Raw genomic sequence first — 20,821 nt, 5'->3', positions numbered from 1 at the left:
TCCTCTTGACTGGATCCCAGCTGTGGCAGCGTGTGGTTCCTCTTGACCGGATCCCAGCTGGTGCGTGCTGCGTTGCTTCTGCTTTTGGCCGTCTGGAATGAAGCTGCTAGGAGCATTTGCACCAGTCGGTGTGGACGTGTGCACCCGGGGTGGAATTCCCGAGTTGAGTGGCAAATATAACTGGAAAGGCAGAGCGAGAGAGACAGACACGGGGAGGGTAAGAGAGCCTCGTGTCCACTGGTTCACCCCCAAAGTCTGCAGCAGCCAGGGCTGGGCCGGGTGGGAGCCGGCAGCCTGGAACTGAGAACTGGGCTCTGGGTGTCCCGTATGAGCGCCAGATGCCAGCCTCTAACTTCTGAAGAGGCTGCCCGGCGTTCACAGGAGCGGCGCGTTCGTCCCCAGCAGCAGCGCGGGTTTGGTCGACGTTTGTCGTCTCTGATGGGGGTTGGGCTGGTGGCTTGCGTGTGGTTCAGATGTGCCCTGCGAGTAGGGAAGGCGTGTGGTTCAGGTGTGCCCTGCGAGTAGGGAAGGCGTGTGGTTCAGGTGTGCCCTGCGAGTAGGGAAGGCGTGTGGTTCAGATGTGCCCTGCGAGTAGGGAAGGCGTGCGTCCTTTGTGCCCTGCGAGTAGGGAAGGCGTGTGGTTCAGGTGTGCCCTGCGAGTAGGGAAGGCGTGTGGTTCAGATGTGCCCTGCGAGTAGGGAAGGCGTGTGGTTCAGGTGTGCCCTGCGAGTAGGGAAGGCGTGTGGTTCAGGTGTGCCCTGCGAGTAGGGGAGGCGTGTGGTTCAGGTGTGCCCTGCGAGTAGGGGAGGCGTGTGGTTCAGGTGTGCCCTGCGAGTAGGGAAGGCGTGTGGTTCAGGTGTGCCCTGCGAGTAGGGAAGGCGTGTGGTTCAGGTGTGCCCTGCGAGTAGGGAAGGCGTGTGGTTCAGGTGTGCCCTGCGAGTAGGGAAGGCGTGTGGTTCAGGTGTGCCCTGTGAGTAGGGAAGGCGTGTGGTTCAGACGTGCCCTGCGAGTAGGGGAGGCGTGTGGTTCAGGTGTGCCCTGCGAGTAGGGGAGGCGTGTGGTTCAGGTGTGCCCTGCGAGTAGGGAAGGCGTGTGGTTCGGGTGTGCCCTGCGAGTAGGGAAGGCGTGTGGTTCAGGTGTGCCCTGCGAGTAGGGAAGGCGTGTGGTTCGGGTGTGCCCCGCGAGTAGGGGAGGCGTGTGGTTCAGGTGTGCCCTGCGAGTAGGGAAGGCGTGTGGTTCGGGTGTGCCCTGCGAGTAGGGGAGGCGTGTGGTTCAGACGTGCCCTGCGAGTAGGGGAGGCGTGTGGTTCAGGTGTGCCCTGCGAGTAGGGGAGGCGTGTGGTTCAGGTGTGCCCCGCGAGTAGGGGAGGCGTGTGGTTCAGGTGTGCCCCGCGAGTAGGGGAGGCGTGTGGTTCAGGTGTGCCCCGCGAGTAGGGGAGGCGTGTGGTTCGGGTGTGCCCCGCGAGTAGGGAAGGCGTGTGGTTCGGGTGTGCCCTGCGAGTAGGGAAGGCGTGTGGTTCGGGTGTGCCCTGCGAGTAGGGAAGGCGTGTGGTTCAGGTGTGCCCTGCGAGTAGGGGAGGCGTGTGGTTCAGGTGTGCCCCGCGAGTAGGGAAGGCGTGTGGTTCAGGTGTGCCCCGCGAGTAGGGAAGGCGTGTGGTTCAGGTGTGCCCTGCGAGTAGGGGAGGCGTGTGGTTCAGATGTGCCCTGCGAGTAGGGAAGGCGTGCGTCCTTTGTGCCTGTGCCTGTGCCTCGCGCGCCTTCTGGAAGAGCAGCCGTCAGCTCCGGCGCGCGCCTTCGCGCTGCTCACGGAGAGGGAGACGGGAGAGCAGGCCTGCCCTTTCTGGATGTGAGTCCTTCGTCTAGGAGTTTCAGGTTAAAATATTTTCTTTTTTCTTTTTTTTTAAGATTTTTATTTTATTTTATTTATTTATTATTATTATTTTTTTTTTTTTTTGACAGGCAGAGTGGACAGTGAGAGAGAGAGAGACAGAGAGAAAGGTCTTCCTTTGCCGTTGGTTCACCCTCCAATGGCCGGCGTGCTGCGGCTGGCGCACCGCGCTGATCCGATGGCAGGAGCCAGGAGCCAGGTGCTTCTCCTGGTCTCCCATGGGGTGCAGGGCCCAAGCACCTGGGCCATCCTCCACTGCACTCCCTGGCCACAGCAGAGAGCTGGCCTGGAAGAGGGGCAACCGGGACAGAATCCGGCGCCCCGACCGGGACTAGAACCCGGTGTGCTGGCGCCGCAAGGCGGAGGATTAGCCTAGTGAGCCGCGGCGCCGGCAAAATATTTTCTTGAGATCTGTCGTGTGTCCTTACTTTTGTAATGTGTCTTTCAGAACACGAGTCTTGGATTTTGCTGAGGTTTGTCAGTTTTTTCTCTTCTATTGATCTTGCTTTTGGTGTTGGTAAGGAATCCTTACTAACCCTGTGTCTGAGCTTTTTCCAGTGTTTTCCCGTAAGTGCTGTGGTGCGAGCCGTGGGTGCATCTGTGAGCTCGTGCCTGTATGTGGCGTGGGGTGGGGGGGCTGCACCGGCGGTCCTGTGCTCCAGTCCAGCGCGCTTGCTCCCGCGGTTTGCAATGAACTGAATGGTGGGCTCATACCCTCCAGGGTGAGGGAATTATTTTCACAGTGAAGAACCATAGTAGGTGTCGTCTGTCTGCACTGTTCCCCACCCCGTCTCTCATTCCGTACTCCCTCTCCTTGTCACAGCCTACTACAGGCCGCAAGGCTCAGCCAGCGCCTCTGCTTCCGTACCCGAGTGTTGGACACAGGACTCTGTGATAAGCTGCAGTCCTCACGTTCAGTGCTGAGATTTCTTCAGATTACACTCAGGAACAATGACTGAAGGCTAAGGAGGGGATTCGAGAGATGACTTAAATTTCCCTCCTTTTTTTATTTTCAAATATTTGATTTATTTATTTAAGAGGTAGAGTTACAGACGGTGAGAGGGAGAGACAGAGAGAAAGGTCTTCCTTCTGCTGGTTCACTCCTCAACTGGCCGCAATGGCCGGAGCTGCGCCGATCTGAAGCCAGGAGCCAGGAGGTTTTTCCCAGTCTCCCACGTGGGTGCACTTGGGCCATCTTCCACTGCTTTCCCAGGCCACAGCAGGGAGCTGGATTGGAAGTGGGGCAGCGGGGACTTGAACCAGCGCCCATATGGGATGCCGGTGTCGCAGGCGGAGGATAAACCTGTGCCACCACGTCAGCCCCTTAAATTTTATTTTGAAGAATGTGTTCCAGGGAAATCAGTGGGATGGCGTCTCCTTCCCCTTGATGGCAGCACATTTATTGGAGCAGTCGTTTTGCACACAGTCTGCTGACACTGTGATGTGTGTGAGGCTCATTGTTTTGTTCTGTTTGCTCTCCCTCTTTCTGGTCAGATGCTGCCGGGAAAGGGAGAAGTTCCTTCCTGGGAACGGGAGAAGCGTGGAGGTTGGGACGCAAGCGACTTCGTGCGGCCTTGCGTCCTCCTCAGTGTGGCCTTGGCAATGTGTGCAGCTCTTGGTAGGAGCACTTGTTAAAGATGCTGGCGGCGTTCCCACAGCTCGCTGTCTCTGCTCAGTGCTCTGTAGCTCATTTCTGTGCCTTAACCTGTGAGAGAGTCTGAGTTGTGGCATACCCTGTCTGTGTGTGTTGAAGCAGCTGTGAAAGATGGGCTTGGGATTAAAAGCCTAAAACCAAGCTGGATTCAAATCCTGTCTTGACAAACTCTTACTAGCTACGTGGTCTCGGGAAAAGTGTGTAACTGGTGCTAGTGTCAGCTCCTTGTCTATAAAGTGTCTGTGTCTTCGGGGCTGTGTGCTGCCTCAGCGCCATTGTTTGTGCAGTGTTCAGCTCATGTTAGGTGTTCTGTAAAATGGCAATTGCTTTTATCTCTGATTTTTTCCCTTCCTTTTGGCTTTATATTTCCCAATTTTTGGTATTGCCATAAAATATGACATGCTACGTGATTTGAAATTTTTAAAAAAAATATTTTATTGATTCGAAAGGCAGAGTGACAGAGGGAGAGACAGAGAAAGATCCTCTGTTGGTTCACTCTCCAGATGGCTGCAGAGGCCAGGGCTGGGCCGTGCTGAAGCCAGGAGGTCCATCTGGGTTTCCCGCACGTGGGTACAGGAGCCCAAGCACTTGGGCCATCCTCTGCTTCTTCCCTGGTGGGTTAGCAGGAAGCTGGATCAGAAGTGGAGAAGCCAGGACTTGAACCAGTGCTCCGACATGGTCTATAGGAGCGGTGAGCAGCGGCGTGGCCCGCATGTAACACTTACTTCCCATCTGCTTTAAATGCTTACTGGAACGTCACTGCATCTTTCTTTCTTAGTGCCAGGGTTCATTCACGTTTAGGTGGACACAGGGATCTGTGTTGGACTTGGTGGCACGGTCGGGTGGGGAAGGCCGTGAAGAGGAAAGCCAGCCTGGCCAGGCTGTGTCCTACGGCTTTATCATCAAGAATCTTGGGAAGCCTCGGTCAGTACTTACTGTTCACCTCAGTCCTGATTTAGAACATCGAGACTTCAGGCTAGGCCTAAGGTCTGTTCTCAGCAGGGTGTGATCACCAACTTTGGCACTGCTGCAGGCAGCCCACTGGCAGTATTCTCCATGTTGCCATCTCTGTGTTTGAAAGATTTGTTTGAAAGGCAGAGTGAGAGAGAAAGACAGAGTGACAGAGTGACAGAGAGAGAGAGAGAGAGAGAGAGAGAGAGAGAAGAGGGAACGCGTGATGGAGAGAGAAGGACTATCTCCCATTGCTGGCTCATCCCTGGATGGCTGCAGCCATGAAGCCAGGAACCAGGAGCCAGGAGCTCAAGGACTTGCGGCAGCTTGTGTTGCCTCCCAGGTGCATTGTGGGGCTGGACTGGAACTGGCTGTCCAGGGTGGGTGTGGGGGTCCCAGGTGCATTGTGGGGCTGGACTGGAACTGGCTCTGCAGGGTGGTTGCAGGAGTCCCAGGTGCATTGTGGGGCTGGACTGGAACTGGCTCTCCAGGGTGGGTGCGGGAGTCCCAGGTGCATTGTGGGGCTGGACTGGAACTGGCTCTCCAGGGTGGGTGCGGGGGTCCCAGGTGCATTGTGGGGCTGGACTGGAACTGGCTCTCCAGGGTGGGTGCGGGAGTCCCAGGTGCATTGTGTAGGGCTGGACTGGAACTGGCTCTGCAGGGTGGGTGCGGGAGTCCCAGGTGCATTGTGTGGGGCTGGACTGGAACTGGCTCTCCAGGGTGGGTGCGGGGGTCCCAGGTGCATTGTGGGGCTGGACTGGAACTGGCTCTCCAGGGTGGGTGCGGGGGTCCCAGGTGGTGGCTCAGCCCGCTGTGCTGCTCGGCCTTCCCTCCTCTGTTCTCAGTGGTGGCGTACTAGCTCCACGTTTGATCCATGAAGTAATCATTTCCAAGTACGGGTTCCAGGGCTCAGCCCTACCCCTCCGGTGTCAGGCAGGAACTAGACACGGCCGTGGCTTGGCCCGTCTGCTCTCCCGCAGCGAGGAGCAGGTGGCGTGCAGCCGCGTGTCTGAGGGCCTGGGTCCGCGCCGCCCCCTGTAGCCCGCGACTGTGATTCTCGCAGTTGCAGGACCCTTGTCCCTCAGCCAGAAGGATCTGGCAAGAGGACAGACGCGTGCCAGCTGGCCTGGCTCCCTTCCAGAGGGCTTACTTCCTGGATGCCTTATCGCTTCTGTTTTATTGGTCAGGACTGTAATTTGGTCACTTGCAAGGGAGGCTGGGAAAGGAAGCTTTTTAGCCAAGTCTTTTATTCAAACAAAATAGGTCAGGGTTCTCTTATTAAGGAAGGGGAAATTGTGTGTTGGGCAAGCAACTAAAAGTATTGACCTCAATTTTTTTTAAAATTAGAATAGCTGGCTACCTAAGACACCGCACATCAGCAATTCAACCTGACACACGCGAATCAGTTAATAAACGCCAGCTTTCATCTGCAGAGGCGGTTGCCCACAGTTGAGGGCACCGTGTCGAAACACGCGGTTCTGGTTCCTGGGCCTGCTCTGCTCGTGCTGGTCGTGTGACCCACATCTTTGCCTTCGCTGCTTTGCTGCCATCCCTTTGGAAGGCCCCGATACCTAATTCAGGGGATCATTGTAATGATCAGACGAAAAGAAATGTGGACGAGGAAGAGCGCCGCGTACCCGTGTAGCGCTCGGCACACGGGTGAGTGCTGGTGGTGATGAGGTCACGCCGTGAAGACTGGGCTAGCTTTGTGTTTGTCGTGCCCCAGACAGAGAATTTTTTCCTTGGAAATGTGTGTCAGCACTGGATGAGGCCATCCAGCACTCCCTGAGCTCCCGCTGTGCCGCGTCGCGTGTGGGTGCTGGTGAGGGGAGGGACAAGACGCCTGCTCGCATGGCGCTTCTCGTCTGGGAGGAGCGTGGGGTCAGGGAGCAGCCGAGGACCCACACAGCGCCTGCAGACGTCAGGTTCGCATCTTTGGACGAGGAGAACGGCACGATTTTTATGATGGTCTTTTTTTTTTTTAAGCTGCATTTATTTATTTGAGAGGCAGAGAGAGAGGTCTTCCATCCACTGGTGACCTGGTACAGCTGTTTCGCCAGTTCTGGAAGCCTTACTTTTCACCATGACTTTGACAAGAGGACTTATTCAGAAAAGGGTTTGCGAACTTGTACACACCTGTATTTCCCACGGTTCAGGTGACAGTGTCTAAGTCATTCAGAATTAACAGTTTTTTTTTTTTTTTTTTTTTTTTTTATGCCTCCCAAATGGCTGCAGCGGCCAGAGCTGGGCCGGGAAGAAGCCAGGAGCCAGGAGCTTCTTCTGGGTCTCCCACACGGGCGCAGGAGCCCAAGGACCTGGGCCTGTTCTGATGCTTTCCCAGGCCCGTTAGCAGGCATGGAAGTGGAACAGCCGGAACTCGAGCCAGTGCCCCCATGGGAGGCCCAGGTGGCGGCTTCACCTGCTACGCCACAGCTCTGGCCCCTAGAGTTACCAGTTTGAGCTAGCTCTTTAATAAACGCAAAACATTACTAAAAGTACTTATGAAAAGTCTTTAGAGCATGTGTGTGTTTTAGTGATTTTTAGTTGATTTGGTATATTTTTTTCATTTGGTATGTTTTTTCCGCACAGGAATAGTATCAGTTTTCACATTCTGTCTATTAAATGTCTGTGTCTGGAAAGGCAAAGACTTTTTTTTTGTGCCCTGTGCTTGGCCACTTTTTTTCAGTGTGAAGAGGTGATTACCGAGTTGGAAGGATTACAGAAGGCCCATCCATGTTGTGCACGTTAATCCATTCTGCTGTGTCATACCCCCTCACACTGCAGTTAAGGAACTAAGTAGGAGAGTGGACGATGAAAGATGGAGAGTGGACGTGAAGATGCACACCAGTGTGAAAAAATGCAGGACTGGGGCCGGCGCCGTGGCTCACCTGGTTAATCCTCTGCCTGCAGTGCCGGCATCCCCTATGGGCGCCGGTTCTAGTCCCGGTCGGGGTGCCGGATTCTGTCCCGGGTGCCCCCCTTCCAGGCCAGCTCTCTGCTGTGGCCCGGGAGTGCAGTGGAGGATGGCCCAAGTGCTTGGGCCCTGCACCCCATGGGAGACCAGGAGGAAGTGCCCGGCTCCTGGCTTCAGATTGGCGCAGTGAAAGCCGTAGCAGCATTTGGGGAGTGAACCAACAGAAGGAAGACCTTTATCTCTGTCTCTCTCTCTCTCTCTCTCTCTCACTCACTCTCTCTGTAACTCTACCTGTCAAATAAATTAAAAAAAAAAAAAGCAGGTCTGAATGAGGACCTTGTGCAGATCTCCAGCATATTAAGCCAGTGCTTAGCTGGGCGCGAGGAAGGCAGCTTTCACGCTTGGATTAGAACGTTCCTAGGAGACCCCTTTTACCCTGCGCGTGTATATTTAAACTGGAGTAGCAGGGTTGCAGAATAACACGTATCTTTACCGTGTGCAGTGCATACTGATCCTTCCTGTTGGATTCTGTTTACCCGAGGAACAATGATGGTTATCCCAGTAAATTAGTTTTAAAAACTTGGCATTAAGGAGCCTACTGTAAAGAATAAATTGAAGATTTTATTCCTATCTCTAATCCTGTATAACATTCTTGCAGTGTTGGAGAAGTTAAAATTATGAATGAACTTAAATTATTCTCTATACTTTATTAATTACTAGTTTCTGTGAGGCACATTTTTTCTAATGAAACATCATTGTCTATTCTGAATTAGTGAGTTTTTACTGTATGACAATAATCCATTATCTTAGAACCAAAATGTTTTTCAGTTTCTGGATAACCCCCATGTGGGAGATCTTGAATGAGAGTGATTGTTAGGTGCCGGCACTGTGGTTTAAGCGGTAGAGCTGCTGCCAGCAGGGCTGGCATCCCTGTGGGTGCTGGTTCGAGTCCCGGCTGCTCCTCTTCCAGTCCAGCTCTCTGCTGTGGCGTGGGAAAGCAGTGAAAGATGGCCCAAGTCCTTGGGCCCCTGCACCCACATGGGAGACCAGGAAGAAGCTCCTGGCTCCTGGCTTCAGATCAGTGTAGCTGCCGCTGTCGCGGCCACTTGGGGAGTGGGCCAGTAGATGGAAGACCCCTCTTCTCTCTCTCTCTGCCTCTGCCTATCTGTAACCCTGCCTTTTAAATAGATAAATAAATCTTAAAAAAAAAAAAAAAAAGGAAAAATCTGCAAAGTGACTGTTAGCGAAGAAGACCTGAAGCCCGCCAGCCCCAGCTTTTCATCACCAGGTGTGGAGGACACTGGCATCTTGTCTTTTAGCCATTTGTTAAGTCACGCTGGGTTTGTTCATTGAGTAAGAGCATCTGAGAGAGAGACTTTCGAGGGCTGGGCTAAGGTGCAGCGTGTTCAGCTGCTGCCGGTGACGCAGGCATCCCAAATGGATGCCGGTTCAAGTCCCAGATGTTCTTACTTCCTGTCCAGCCCCCTGCTAATGCGCCTGGGAAAGCAGCAGACGATGGCTCAAATGTTTGGGCCCCTGCACCTACTTGGGAGACCAGGAAGAAGTTCCCGGCTTTGGCCTGGCCCAGCCCTGGCTGTTGTTCACATCTGGGGAGTGAACCAGTGGATGGATGAGACCTTGAATGGCTAAAGCAATCTTATGCAACAAAAACAAAGCCGGAGGCATCACAGTACTGGATTTCAAGACATAGTACAAGGCAGTTATAGTCAAAACAGCCTGGTACTGGTACAAAAACAGATGGATAGACCAATAGGACAATATAGAAATGCCAGAAATCAATCCAGGCATCTACAACCAACTTATATTTGACCGAGGGGCTAAAACCAGTCCCTGGAACAAGGACAGTCTCTTCAACAAATGGTGCTGGGAAAACGGGATTTCTACATGCAGGAGAATGAAGCAAGACCCCTACCTTACACCTTACACAAAAATCCATTCAAAATGGATTAAAGACCTAAAGCTATGACCCAACACCATCAAATTATTAGAGAACATTGGGGGAGACCCTGCAAGACATTGCCACAGGCACAGACTTCTTGGAAAGACCCCAGAGGCGCAGGCAGGCAAAGCCAAAATTAACATGGAATTACATCAAATTGAACAGCTTCTCACTGCAAAGGAAACACTCAGGGGAGTGAAGAGGCACCTGCAGAATGGGAGAAATTATTTGTAAACAGTGTAACTGATAAAGGATTAATAACCAGAATCTACAAAGAGATCAAGAAACTCCACAACAACAAAACAGACAACCCAGTGAAGAAATGGACAAAGGACTTAAACATACGTTTTTCAAAAGAGGAAATGCAAATGGCCAACAGACACATGAAAAAATGTCCAGGATCACTTAGCCATCAGGGAAATACAAATCAAAACCACAATGAGGTTCCACCTCACCCCAGTCAGAATGGCTCACATACAGAAATCTACCAACAACAGATGCTGGCGAGGATGTGGGGAAAAAGGGACACTAACCCACTGTTGGTGGGAATGCAAACTGGTAAAACCACTGTGGAAGCAGTCTGGAGATTCCTCGGAAACCTGAATACAGACCTACCTTAAGAGCCAGCCATCCCACTCCTGGGAATTGACCGAAGGGAAATGAAATCAGCATATGAAAGAGTTATCTGCACCCCCCTGTTTATTGCAGCTCAGTTCACAATAGCCTAATGGAATCAGCCTAAATGCCCACCAGTTGAAGACTGGATAAAGAAATTATGGGATATGTACTCTATGGAATACTACACAGCGGTTAAAAAAATGAAATCCTGTCATTTGCAACAAAATGGATGAATCTGGAAAGCATCATACTTAGTTAAATAAGCCAGTCCCAAAGGGACAAATAGCATATGTTCTCCTTTATAACCTGATAACCTAATAGAGCACCTAAAAGGAAATCTGTAGACATGAAATTGACACTTGGAGAAGCAGTGACTTGGAGAGACCTTGTCTTGACTGTTGAGGAGCAGTTTTGTTTTTGTTTTCTTAATGGAGAATGGGACTGGGAATGGGAGAGGGAGGAGGAGGTGGACTGTGAGGATTGGGGTGGCAGGGCGGGTGTGGTGGGAAGTATCACTATATTTCCCAAGTTGTACTTAGGAAATTTGTACTCATTAAATAGAAGGTTTCTTTACGAAAACAAAAAGCAACAGAGAAAAAAAGATAAGTTTGTTTGAAAGGCAGAGTGATGGAGAAGACAGAGACAGAGGTGGTCTTCCTTTAGCAGGGAGCTGGATCAGAAGCAGAGCCGCAGGACGGGAGTGGCGCTGTGCTCCTGGACGCTGGCCTCACAAGTAGCAGGTTAATCCACTGTGCCGTGCAGCAGCCCCAAATCAAATATTTCTTTATTTGGATTTTAAACTCCAGCCTGGTCTTGTTTTCATACAGGATGCTATTAATGTATAGAAAGCTGGTATTTCGGGTTTTGTTTGCATAAGATAATCCATGTGGACTTGTCCAGGGGTGGAATAACTGGTTTGAGAATAAACACCATTGAGAAGGAATGCCACTGGGTAGCGTACTTGTGAAAATCAGGGGGAAGCCTACACATCAGCAGATGTCTGTTGGCTGGGGCCGAGGGTACCTGGTAGAGGCTGCTCTGTGAGCTTCTTGTCCAGGGCCCTGCCGTCTCCAGGGTCGGGCAGTGAACTCCACTGAAGGCGAGAGAAGAAAGTGCTGGGGTTCCATGCAGGGCTTCCGTGCAGGAAGGGGGCAGGGACGCGAGAGGGAAGAACTTAGCGGCAGGCACCGCAGTTCTGCCTGACTCTGCCCGTAGTCAGAGGGGGCACAGCCAGGCAGCAAAGTGCACGCTGTGAGTGGTAGCCTGTTGGAGCTTTTTTTTTTTTTTTTTTTTTTTAAGATTTATTTATTTTTTACTTGAGTCAGAGTTACACATAGAGAGGAGAGGCAGAGAGAGAGAGAGAGAGAGAGAGAGGTCTTCCATCCAATGGTTCACTCCCCAGTTGGCTGCAACGACCGGAAGTGCACCGATCCAAAGCCAGGAGCCAGGAGCTTCTTCTGGGTCTCCCATATGGGTGCAGGGGCCCAAGGACTTGGGCCATCTTCTACTGCTATCTCAGGCCATAGCAGAGATGCTGGATCAGAAGAGGAGCTGCCGGGACTAGAACTGGTGTCCATATGGGATATCGGCACTTCAGGCCAGGGCGTTAACCTGCTGAGCCACGGCGCCGGCCCCCCCTTTTTTTTTTTTTTTTAAGATTCATTTTATTTACTTGAAAGGCAGAGTTACAGCGAGAGAGAGGCAGAAGCAGAGAGAGAGAGAGAGAGAGAGAGAGCTTCCGTTTGCTAGTTCACTTCCCAAGTAGCTGCCCCGGCCAGGGCTGGGTCATGCTGAAGCAGGAGCTCCTTCCGGGCCTCCCATGTGGATGCGGGGCCCGGCACTTGAGCCAGCCTCTGGTGCCTTACCAACTGCATCCATGGGGAGCTGGATCGGAGGTGGAGCGTCTGGGACTTAACTGGCCCATGTGGGATGCTGGCACTGCGGCCCTGTGGATCATTTTTATCAAGCAGTGTGTTTGTTCCCAAACAGTTGTCAGAGTTGTTCAGCTACACTGTTGGATGTTGTTGGCTGGCAAATGTATTCTTTTTTTTTTTTTTTTTTTGACAGATAGAGTTAGACAGTGAGAGAGAGAGAGACAGAGAGAAAGGTCTTCTTTCCGTTGGTTCACCCCAAATGGCCACTATGGCCGGAGCTATGCCAATCTGAAGCCAGGAGCCAGGTGCTTCCTCTTGGTCTCCCACGCGGGTGCAGGGCTCAAGGACCTGGGCCATCCTCCACTGCCCTCCCGGGCCACAGCAGAGAGCTGGACTGGAAGAGGAGCAACCAGGACTAGAACCTGGTGCCCATATGGGATGCCAGCACCGCAGGCGGAGGATTAACCAAGTGAGCCACGGCACTGGCCCCCTGGCAAATGTGTTCTTAAATGCTGGGCAGTAGAGGATGGGAAAATGGAGAGGTGGGGGAAAGAGTTTAATGCTTGTCCATTTTCCTTTTTAGTATTTACAATTTCTCTACTCACAGCTGTTTCCATACAGGAGAACATTTTGTCTGTGAACATACCAATGATGAAAATGTTGAAAAAAAAAAAAAACCCTACAATTTTAATAGAATGGTTGAGATGAGGTGTTGGTGGGGATAATTTGCACCGTGTGTTGAATCTTTGGTAAAGGTTAAAGTGCTTTAGAAGCATAGTAAACCCACCCTTTGACAAATGCCTGAGATACCAGAGCACTTCAGCCGTGTAAACATCAGCAGTGACACCCTAGAGTAAGTGAACAGCAGCAGCAGTGTGCCGAGCCTTGCTGCATCGCAGGGGTGGAGTCAGGAGATGGAGACCTTCCTGCCAGTAGTTGTGGCGCTGAAGTTTGGAACTGTTTTCCAGGGAACTTACTAAAATTAGGTGAGCTTGGAGTGTGTAGAAAGGGTGAATGGTTTAAACAGAGGTGTGCATGTAGGAGCAAACCTAATTGCGTCTGAGGTATGGAAAGAAAGTTAACCAATTCAGTTATTGTGTGAGCACTACCATGTAGCTTTGTGCTTTTTTTTTTTTTTTTTTTTTTAATTTATTTGAGAGGTAGAGTTACAGAGAAAAAGAGAGACAGAGAGATCTTCCATCCAGTGGTTCACTCCCCAAATGGTCGCAATGGCCAGAGCTGGGCCACACTGAAGCCAGGAACCCAGAGCTTCATCCAAGTGTCCCATGTGGGTGCAGGGGCCCAAACACATGGGTCATCTTTATCACTGCTTTCCCAGGTGCATTATAGGGAGCTGGATTGGAAATGGAGCAGCCAGGATTCCAACTGGAGCCCATATAGGATGCCAGCGTCGCAGGTGGTAGCTTTACCTATATGCCACCGCTCTGGGCCCCCCCCCTTTTTATTTAATAAATGTGAACTTACAAAGTGCAACTTTTGTATTGTTGTGGCTCCTCCCCCAACCTCCCTCCCTCCTGCGGCCCTCCCCTCTCCCACTCCCTCTGCCATCCCGCCCTTCATCGAGTTTCATTTTCAATCACCTTCATATACAGAAGATCAACTTAGTATATACTAAGCAAAGATTTCAACAGGCTGCACTCACACAGCCGCACAAGATACAGAGTACCATTCGACTAGTAGTTTTACCGTTAATTCTCATAGTACAACACATTAAGGACAGAGATCCTACATGGGGAGCAGGTGCACAGTGACTCCTGTTGTTGATTTAACAATTGGCACTCTTATTTATGACGTCAGTAATCACCCGAGGCTCTTGCCATGAGCTGTCGAGGCTATGGAAGCCCCTTGAGTTCACCAACTCTGAACTTGTTTAGTCAAGGCCGTATCACAGTGGAGGTTCCCTCCTCCCTTCAGAGAAAGGTTCCTCCTTCTTTGATGGCCCATTCTTTCTGCTGGGGTCTTGTTCACCAGGATCTTTCATTCAGGTAGTTTTTGCCACAGTGTCTTGGCTTTCCATGCCGGCGAGACTCTCATGGGCCTTTTAGCCAGATCCGAATGCCCCAAGGGTTGATTCTGAGGCTGTTTAGGGCGTTTGCCATTCTATGAGTCTGCTGTGTGTCCTGCTTCCCCCGAAGGATCATTCTCTCCCTCTTAATTCTATCCTTCATTATTTGCAGACACTGGTCTTATTTGTGAAATCTCTTCGACACTTACCCTATCTTTTTGATCGGTTATTTACTTATCACTTTACCAAGTGCACTGTCACTGGTACATGCCTCCTTGATGAGACTGAGTTGGAATCCCCTGGCACATTTCTAGCTCTGCCATTGGAGGTGAGTCCGAGTGAGCATGTGCCGACCTGTATATCTCCTCCTTCTCTTATTCCCACTCTTATATTTACAGAGATCACTTTTCTGTTAATTTTAAATGCCTAAGAATAATTGTGTATTGATTACAGAGTTCAACCAGTGGTATTAAGTAGAACAAACAACAACAACAAAATACTAAAAGGAATAAAATAGTAAGTTGTTCCTCAACAGTCAAGACAGGGCTGATCTAGTCATTTTTTCTCATAGTGTCCATAGAGTCACATAGAGAGAGGCAGAGGCAGAAGGGGAGGGGGAGGGGTTCTTCATCCACTGGTTCACTCCCCAATGGGCTGCAACGGCCAGCAATGCACCGATCCGAAGCCAGGGGCCAGGAACTGCTTCCGGGTCTCCCACACAGGTACAGGGGCCCAAGGACCTGTGCCATCCTCCACTGCTTTCCCAGGGAGCTGGATTGGAAGTAGAGCAGCCAAGTCTTGAACCAGGGCCCATATGGGATGCCGGCGCTGCAGGTGGCCCCTCTCTTCCTAGTTTACGGGGAACCTTTATCATGAATGGTGTGCTGGAGTTTTCCAAATGCTTCTTCTGTGTCAGTTGATAAGGATCAGACGATTTTTCTTTGGTTATCTGTTGGTGGGTGTTACACTGATTTTTTTTTTTTTTTTTTTTTTTTAGAAAGTAGTGTAGCAGGCTTGCATACTTGAAATACATTCTCCTTGGTTGTAGTGTTTTATCTATTGCTGGATTTAACTTGCTAATATTTTGTTAAGGATCATGTGAGGTATAGGTTGTTTTCTTTTTTTCTTTTCTTTTTTTTTTTTTTTTTTTATTTGACAGGCAGAGTTAGAGACAGAGAGAAATGTCTTCCTTCCGTTGGTTCACCCCCAAATGGCCGCTGCGGCTGGCGCGCTGTGTGATCCAAAGCCAGGAGCCAGGTGCTTCCTCCTGGTCTCCCATGGGGTGCAGGGCCCAAGCACTTGGGCCATCCTGCACTGCCTTCCCGGGCCACAGCAGAGAGCTGGCCTGGAAGAGGAGCCACCAGGACAGAATCTGGCGCCCCGACCGGGACTAGAACCCGGGGTGCTGGCGCCGCAGGCGGAGGATTAGCCTAGTGAGCCGCGGGGCCGGCTGGTTCTTTTCTTGTGCTGTTTTTGTCTGGTTTGGTTTTGGTGAAATGGCCTCATAAAGGGAGTTGGGAAGTTCCTGCTGCTTCTCTTCTGGAAGGCGGCTTGTGGAGTGGATGTTGATTTGTTTTCAGTGCTCAGTGCAGTCCTCCAGTGGGGCCGGCTAGGCCTCGGGCTGTTTTTCAGGAACTTTACAATTTCAAGCTCAATTTATTTATCAGTTGCAGGGTTACGCAGGTCGCTGTTTCTTCTTGGCTGAGTGTTGGCAGTGGGCTGTTTGTGAAGAATTGTCCATTGTTTTCTAAATTACAGAATTGTGACCCAGACTTGTTTGTAGTATTTCCTTATCTTTTTTTTAATTGAGATAAATTTCATTTTATTGGGGCCTGTGCTGTGGCTAAAGTGTGTGTGTGTGCGTGTACGCACACGCACACGCACACGCACACGCACACACACAGAAAAGCTAAAGCTGCCCCTGCAGTGCCGGCATCCCATATGATGCTGGTTTGAGTCCTGGCTGCTCCACTTCCCATCCAGCTCTCTGCTATGGCCTGGGAAAGCAGTGGAAGATGGCCCAAGTCCTTGGGCCCCTGCACCTGTGTGGGAGACCCAGAAGAAGCTCCTGGCTCCTGGCTTCGGATCGGTGCATCGCTGGCCAATGCAGCCAATTGGAGAGTGAACCATCGGATGGAAGACCTCTCTCTCTCTCTCTCTCTCTCTCTCTGTTTCTGCCTCTTCTCTCTCTGTGTAACTGACTTTCACATAAATTAATCTTTAAAAAAATGCATTTTATGTACTTTCATTTTAACAATGCGTCTGTTTATTTGAAAGGCAGAGTCACAGAGTGAGGGGGAAAGAGCTCTTCTGTCTGCTGGTTCACTCCCCAAACGGCTGCAGTGGCAGGGCCAGCCCAGGCCGGAGCTTCATCTGGGTCTCCCATGTGGGTGTGGAGCCCAAGCACCTGGGCCGTCTTCTGCTGCTTTCCAGGAGGATTACCAGGGAGCTGGGTTGGATGTGGAGCAGTTGGAACACGAGCCAGTGCCCATGTGGGATGTTGGTGTCTCAGGCAGTGGCCTAAATTGCACCATAGTGCTGGCCGCCAAAATTCACCATTTATGTGTATTTTTAAGGCTGGCTTATTTATTTTAAAGGCAGAGTTACGGAGAGAGCAGGTAGAGGAAGAGTGAGAGATAGATATCTTCTGTCTGCTGATTTACTGCCCATGTGACCACAATGCCAGGGCTGCGCCAGGCTGAAGCCAGGAGCCTTCTGGGTCTCCCACGCCGGTGCAGGAGCCCAAGCACGTGGGCCATCTGCTGCTGCTTTCACAGGCACGTTAGCAGGGAGCTGGGTCAGGAGTACAGCAGCTGGGACTCAGACTGGCCCCCATACGGATGCTGACTTCACAGACAGCGGCTTAACCAGCTGCGCTACAATGCTGGCCAGCGAAATGCATCCATTTTAGTGTGTTCACTTCAGTGGGTTTCTGTTTGCTTTAGTATATTCAGTTTTGCAGCCATCACCACTACCTAATTCCAGAGCATTTTCTTTCTTTCTTTTTTTTAAGGATTGATTTTATTTATTTGAAAGTCACAGTTACACAGAGAGAGGAGAGGCAGAGAGAGAGAGAGAGAGAGAGAGAGAGGTCTTTCATCCGTTGGTTCACTCCCCAGATGGCCGCAAGGGCCGGAGCTGCTCCAATCCAAAACCAGGAGCCAGGAGCTTCTTCTGGGTCTCCCATGCGGGTGCAGGGGCCCAAGGACTTGGGTCATCCTCTACTGCTTTCCCAGGCCATAGCAGAGAGCTGGACTGGAAGAGGAGCAGCCGGGACTGGAACCGGCGTCCATATGTGATGCCGGTGCTTCAGGCCAGGGCGCCACAGCGGCGGCCCCCAGAGCGTTCTCATTACCCTGGGAAGAAAAGCCTGCAGCCAATAAGCAGTCTCTCTTCATTCTCCTTCTTTCCAGCCACTGATGGGTTCTGTGTGTGCACATTCTGAGCCCTTCCTGTAGGTGGTGTTAGAGCCCTTCCTGTGGGTGGTGTGGAGCCCTCGTGTGGGTGGTGTGGAGCCTCGTGTGGGTGGTGTGGGGCCCTCGTGTGGGTGGTGTGGAGCCCTCCTGGGGGTGGTGTGGAGCCCCCGTGTGGGTGGTGTGGAGCCCCCGTGTGGGTGGTGTGGGGCCCTCGTGTGGGTGGTGTGGAGCCCCCGTGTGGGTGGTGTGGGGCCCTCGTGTGGGTGGTGTGGAGCCTCCTGTGGGTGGTGTGGAGCCCCCGTGTGGGTGGTGTGGGGCCCTCGTGTGGGTGGTGTGGAGCCTCATGTGGGTGGTGTGGAGCCCTCGTGTGGGTGGTGTGGAGCCTCATGTGGGTGGTGTGGAGCCCTCGTGTGGGTGGTGTGGAGCCTCATGTGGGTGGTGTGGAGCCCTCGTGTGGGTGGTGTGGAGCCCTCGTGTGGGTGGTGTGGAGCCCTCGTGTGGGTGGTGTGGAGCCTCATGTGGGTGGTGTGGAGCCCTCGTGTGGGTGGTGTGGGGCCCTCGTGTGGGTGGTGTGGAGCCTCGTGTGGGTGGTGTGGAGCCCTCGTGTGGGTGGTGTGGAGCCCTCGTGTGGGTGGTGTGGAGCCCTCCTGTGGGTGGTGTGGAGCCCCCGTGTGGGTGTTGTGGGGCCCTCGTGTGGGTGGTGTGGAGCCTCATGTGGGTGGTGTGGAGCCCTCGTGTGGGTGGTGTGGAGCCTCATGTGGGTGGTGTGGAGCCCTCGTGTGGGTGGTGTGGGGCCCTCGTGTGGGTGGTGTGGAGCCCCCGTGTGGGTGGTGTGGAGCCCTCGTGTGGGTGGTGTGGAGCCCCCGTGTGGGTGGTGTGGAGCCCCCGTGTGGGTGGTGTGGAGCCCTCGTGTAGGTGGTGTGGGGCCCTCGTGTGGGTGGTGTGGAGCCCCCGTGTGGGTGAGTGGAGCCCCCGTGTGGGTGAGTGGAGCCCCCGTGTGGGTGGTGTGGAGCCCTCGTGTGGGTGGTGTGGAGCCCTCGTGTGGGTGGTGTGGAGCCCTCGTGTAGGTGGTGTGGAGCCCCCGTGTGGGTGGTGTGGAGCCCTCGTTGGGTGGTGTTGCAGGATGGTGACTGGCGCGGGTTCGGTGTGCGAGGCTCGCTGGGTTGCACGCAGGTCAGTATTTGCTCCTTGGCTCTGGTGGCAGCAGTGCAGCTCTGCTTCCGCGTCTCATCGTGTGCTCACCTCCCCGAATGTGGATAGACCCCGTGATCCCATGGGCTCCCCCAGACAATCGGGGGGATCCCCAGCCCTAGGTGTTTAGTAACAGGTGCAGACTCAGGGTTGCCCTGTGCAGTAGCATACGCAGAGGCTGTGGGTGTTGAGACCGTGTAGACCTTGGCGGTGGCATTCTGCCTGTCACGTGGCTTCGCCCGCGCAGCAGGCCCAGGGAGCTCATCCTCTGTCCCCACCCTGCTGTGGAGTCCGTGCGTGGATGTTCTGTTTTGGCCGCTGCGTGTTTCAGTGTGTGACTTCTCTTCGACGCTTTAAAAGCTGACATCTGTTCCTTTCCAGGATCTTATGTGTATATACTTTGGTTTTAAGAGAGTTCGTAGTTGTTTGTAGAAGTGTTATTATGACGGTGGCTTTAAACTTCTTGTCGGGTAATCCCAGAATTTTAATCACCTCGGTGTTAGCATCAGTCTTTATCTCTTCATTCACGTGTGTTTCCTGGTTGTTGGCATGCATGGCGTTGTTTGAGTGTACCCGGACACGTAGGGTATTATATTAGGACCCTTGACCCTGTTCCATCTGTTTCGGTAGAGCTGCCTGTCTAGGCTCCGTGTGACTGCCGTCCTGCCTTGCTGGGCTGTGACTCCTGGGTGATCTAGCGTGCCCATCCTTCGCAATGCTGCCGATTCTCGTCTGCTTGATTTTTCTGGCACTGCTGGAAATCCTGTGGCTCCCTGGCGGGTCTGGCGCCTCAGCTCAGTGTTGTCACAGGTGTGGGATGGGGACCTGCCTGCCCCGTTCCGGGTGGTGGGTGCAGATCTGCGGCTGCTGGCGCTGTGGTGGAGTGGCCCTGCCACTGTCCTGGGTGGGGACCGGGTAGTGTACAAGTGTCTGTCCAGGTCTCTGCTGAGTCCTTTGGCCAGAGAGCAGGATTTTCTTGGCTGCCCGCCTGCCTGCCTACTGTCCTTCCCTGTTGGTGGTCCGAGGCTGCAGGCTTCTCTGGCCTGGGGCATATGGGAGCTCGCCGGCAGCGCCTGCTAGGCTGCCTCCTTCCGCCCTGCAGGCCTCGTGGCTGTCTGTTACGTGGTTGGGTTTGAGGGGACAGTCAGGGAACGTGAGCCTCTGCCAGCCCCCTCCAGACCTGGGGCCCTCGCGGTTTGCGTTTTCCCCTACTGGGTTTACTGGCAGTACGTGGGGCGTGACTGCTGCTCTTGCTGTATTGGTCCTGGACCGTCACGTGGCGCGTTCCTTCACGGCTGCTGTTCACCGTGGGAACAGGATAGGGGTTGTTCTTGTTTCAACTGAATGGAAATGAGGAATGTCACGGTTTTACTTGCTCATGCATTCATTTACTCATTCATGTATTTATTTTTAGGGAGTGGAGCAACTGCAGTGGTCCAGGCAGCTCACTGTACCCCTAAAAAGGAGAAAGTGGCAATCAAACGGATCAACCTTGAGAAATGCCAGACGAGCATGGATGAGCTGCTGGTACGCACACCTCGTGTGTCCTGCGTGGGGAGGTCGACTCCTGTGTGTGCACGTCGCGGTGGGAAACAACCTGAAGCTTTTGGTTCATTTTTTCTAATGGTTCATAATTTCTTCACTAACCAATAGTGTTTATCATAAAATTTATAAAGTATAGCTAAGTAGAAAATCGGTCTAATCCTCTCCGGAGAGTACCATCTGCTGTCTAAGCTTCCGTTTAACTGCTTGTTCTCTTACGGCAGTTCGATGACGCAGGAGCTCTGTCTGTCTGTCTGCACTGGGTGTGGTCTTCTGTTGAATGGGCAGGCCACAGCTTGCCTCTTCTGGCACTGGATGATAGCTCATTGTCTCTTTTTATTATTTTTTTAAAGACTTATCTATTTGAAAGGCAGAGTTACACAGAGCGCGAGGGAGAGGTAGACAGGTCCTCCGTCTACTCACTCACTCCCCACGTGGCCACAATGGCCAGAGCTGGGCCAATCTGAAGCCAGGAGCCAGGAACAACTTCCGGGTCTCCCATGTGGGTGCAAAAGCCCAGGTGCTTGGGCCATGTTCTGCTGTTTTCCCAGGCACGGTACCGGGGAGCTGAATTGGAAGTGGAGCAGCTGGGACACAAACTGGCACTCATGGGACGCTGGCACTGCAGGTGGTGGCTTAACCCATTATGCCATAGTGCTGGCCCCTCTTTTTATTGTTATAAACAATACTGGCTTACTTCTCTGTTTCCTTAAAATAATATAATGGAATTGTGATTCCTAGGTCATATGGAATACCCTTTAAAAGTTTGTGGCTCAGGCCAGCGCCGC

At 52.5% G+C, this 20,821-nt stretch overlaps 1 protein-coding gene across 10 annotated transcripts in view; it reads left to right on the top strand.

Moving 5' to 3' along the window:
* Positions 1-20,821, top strand: part of OXSR1 (oxidative stress responsive kinase 1) — a 105,940-nt gene that overhangs the window by 6,859 nt on the left and 78,260 nt on the right. For 8 of the 10 annotated variants that reach the window (XR_016232948.1, XR_016232949.1, XM_070073033.2 and 5 more), the window contains exon 2: positions 19,906-20,018. Coding sequence is in view for 7 of the 10 variants with exons in the window: in XM_070073028.2 (XP_069929129.1) it covers positions 19,906-20,018 (113 nt within the window). In the remaining 3 variants the exon portion in view is untranslated. Of the gene's footprint in view, positions 1-1,655; positions 1,872-19,905; positions 20,019-20,821 lie in introns of those variants that run through there. The other 2 variants (XM_089331362.1, XM_089331364.1) reach the window with 2 other exon arrangements.

This window comes from Oryctolagus cuniculus, chromosome 4, assembly GCF_051225735.1.
Source record: "Oryctolagus cuniculus isolate XC-2025 breed Fujian yellow rabbit chromosome 4, ASM5122573v1, whole genome shotgun sequence".
Classification (NCBI taxonomy): domain Eukaryota; kingdom Metazoa; phylum Chordata; class Mammalia; order Lagomorpha; family Leporidae; genus Oryctolagus; species Oryctolagus cuniculus.
Note: the sequence above shows the minus strand (reverse complement) of the source record. Positions and strands in the feature narration are given on the sequence as shown.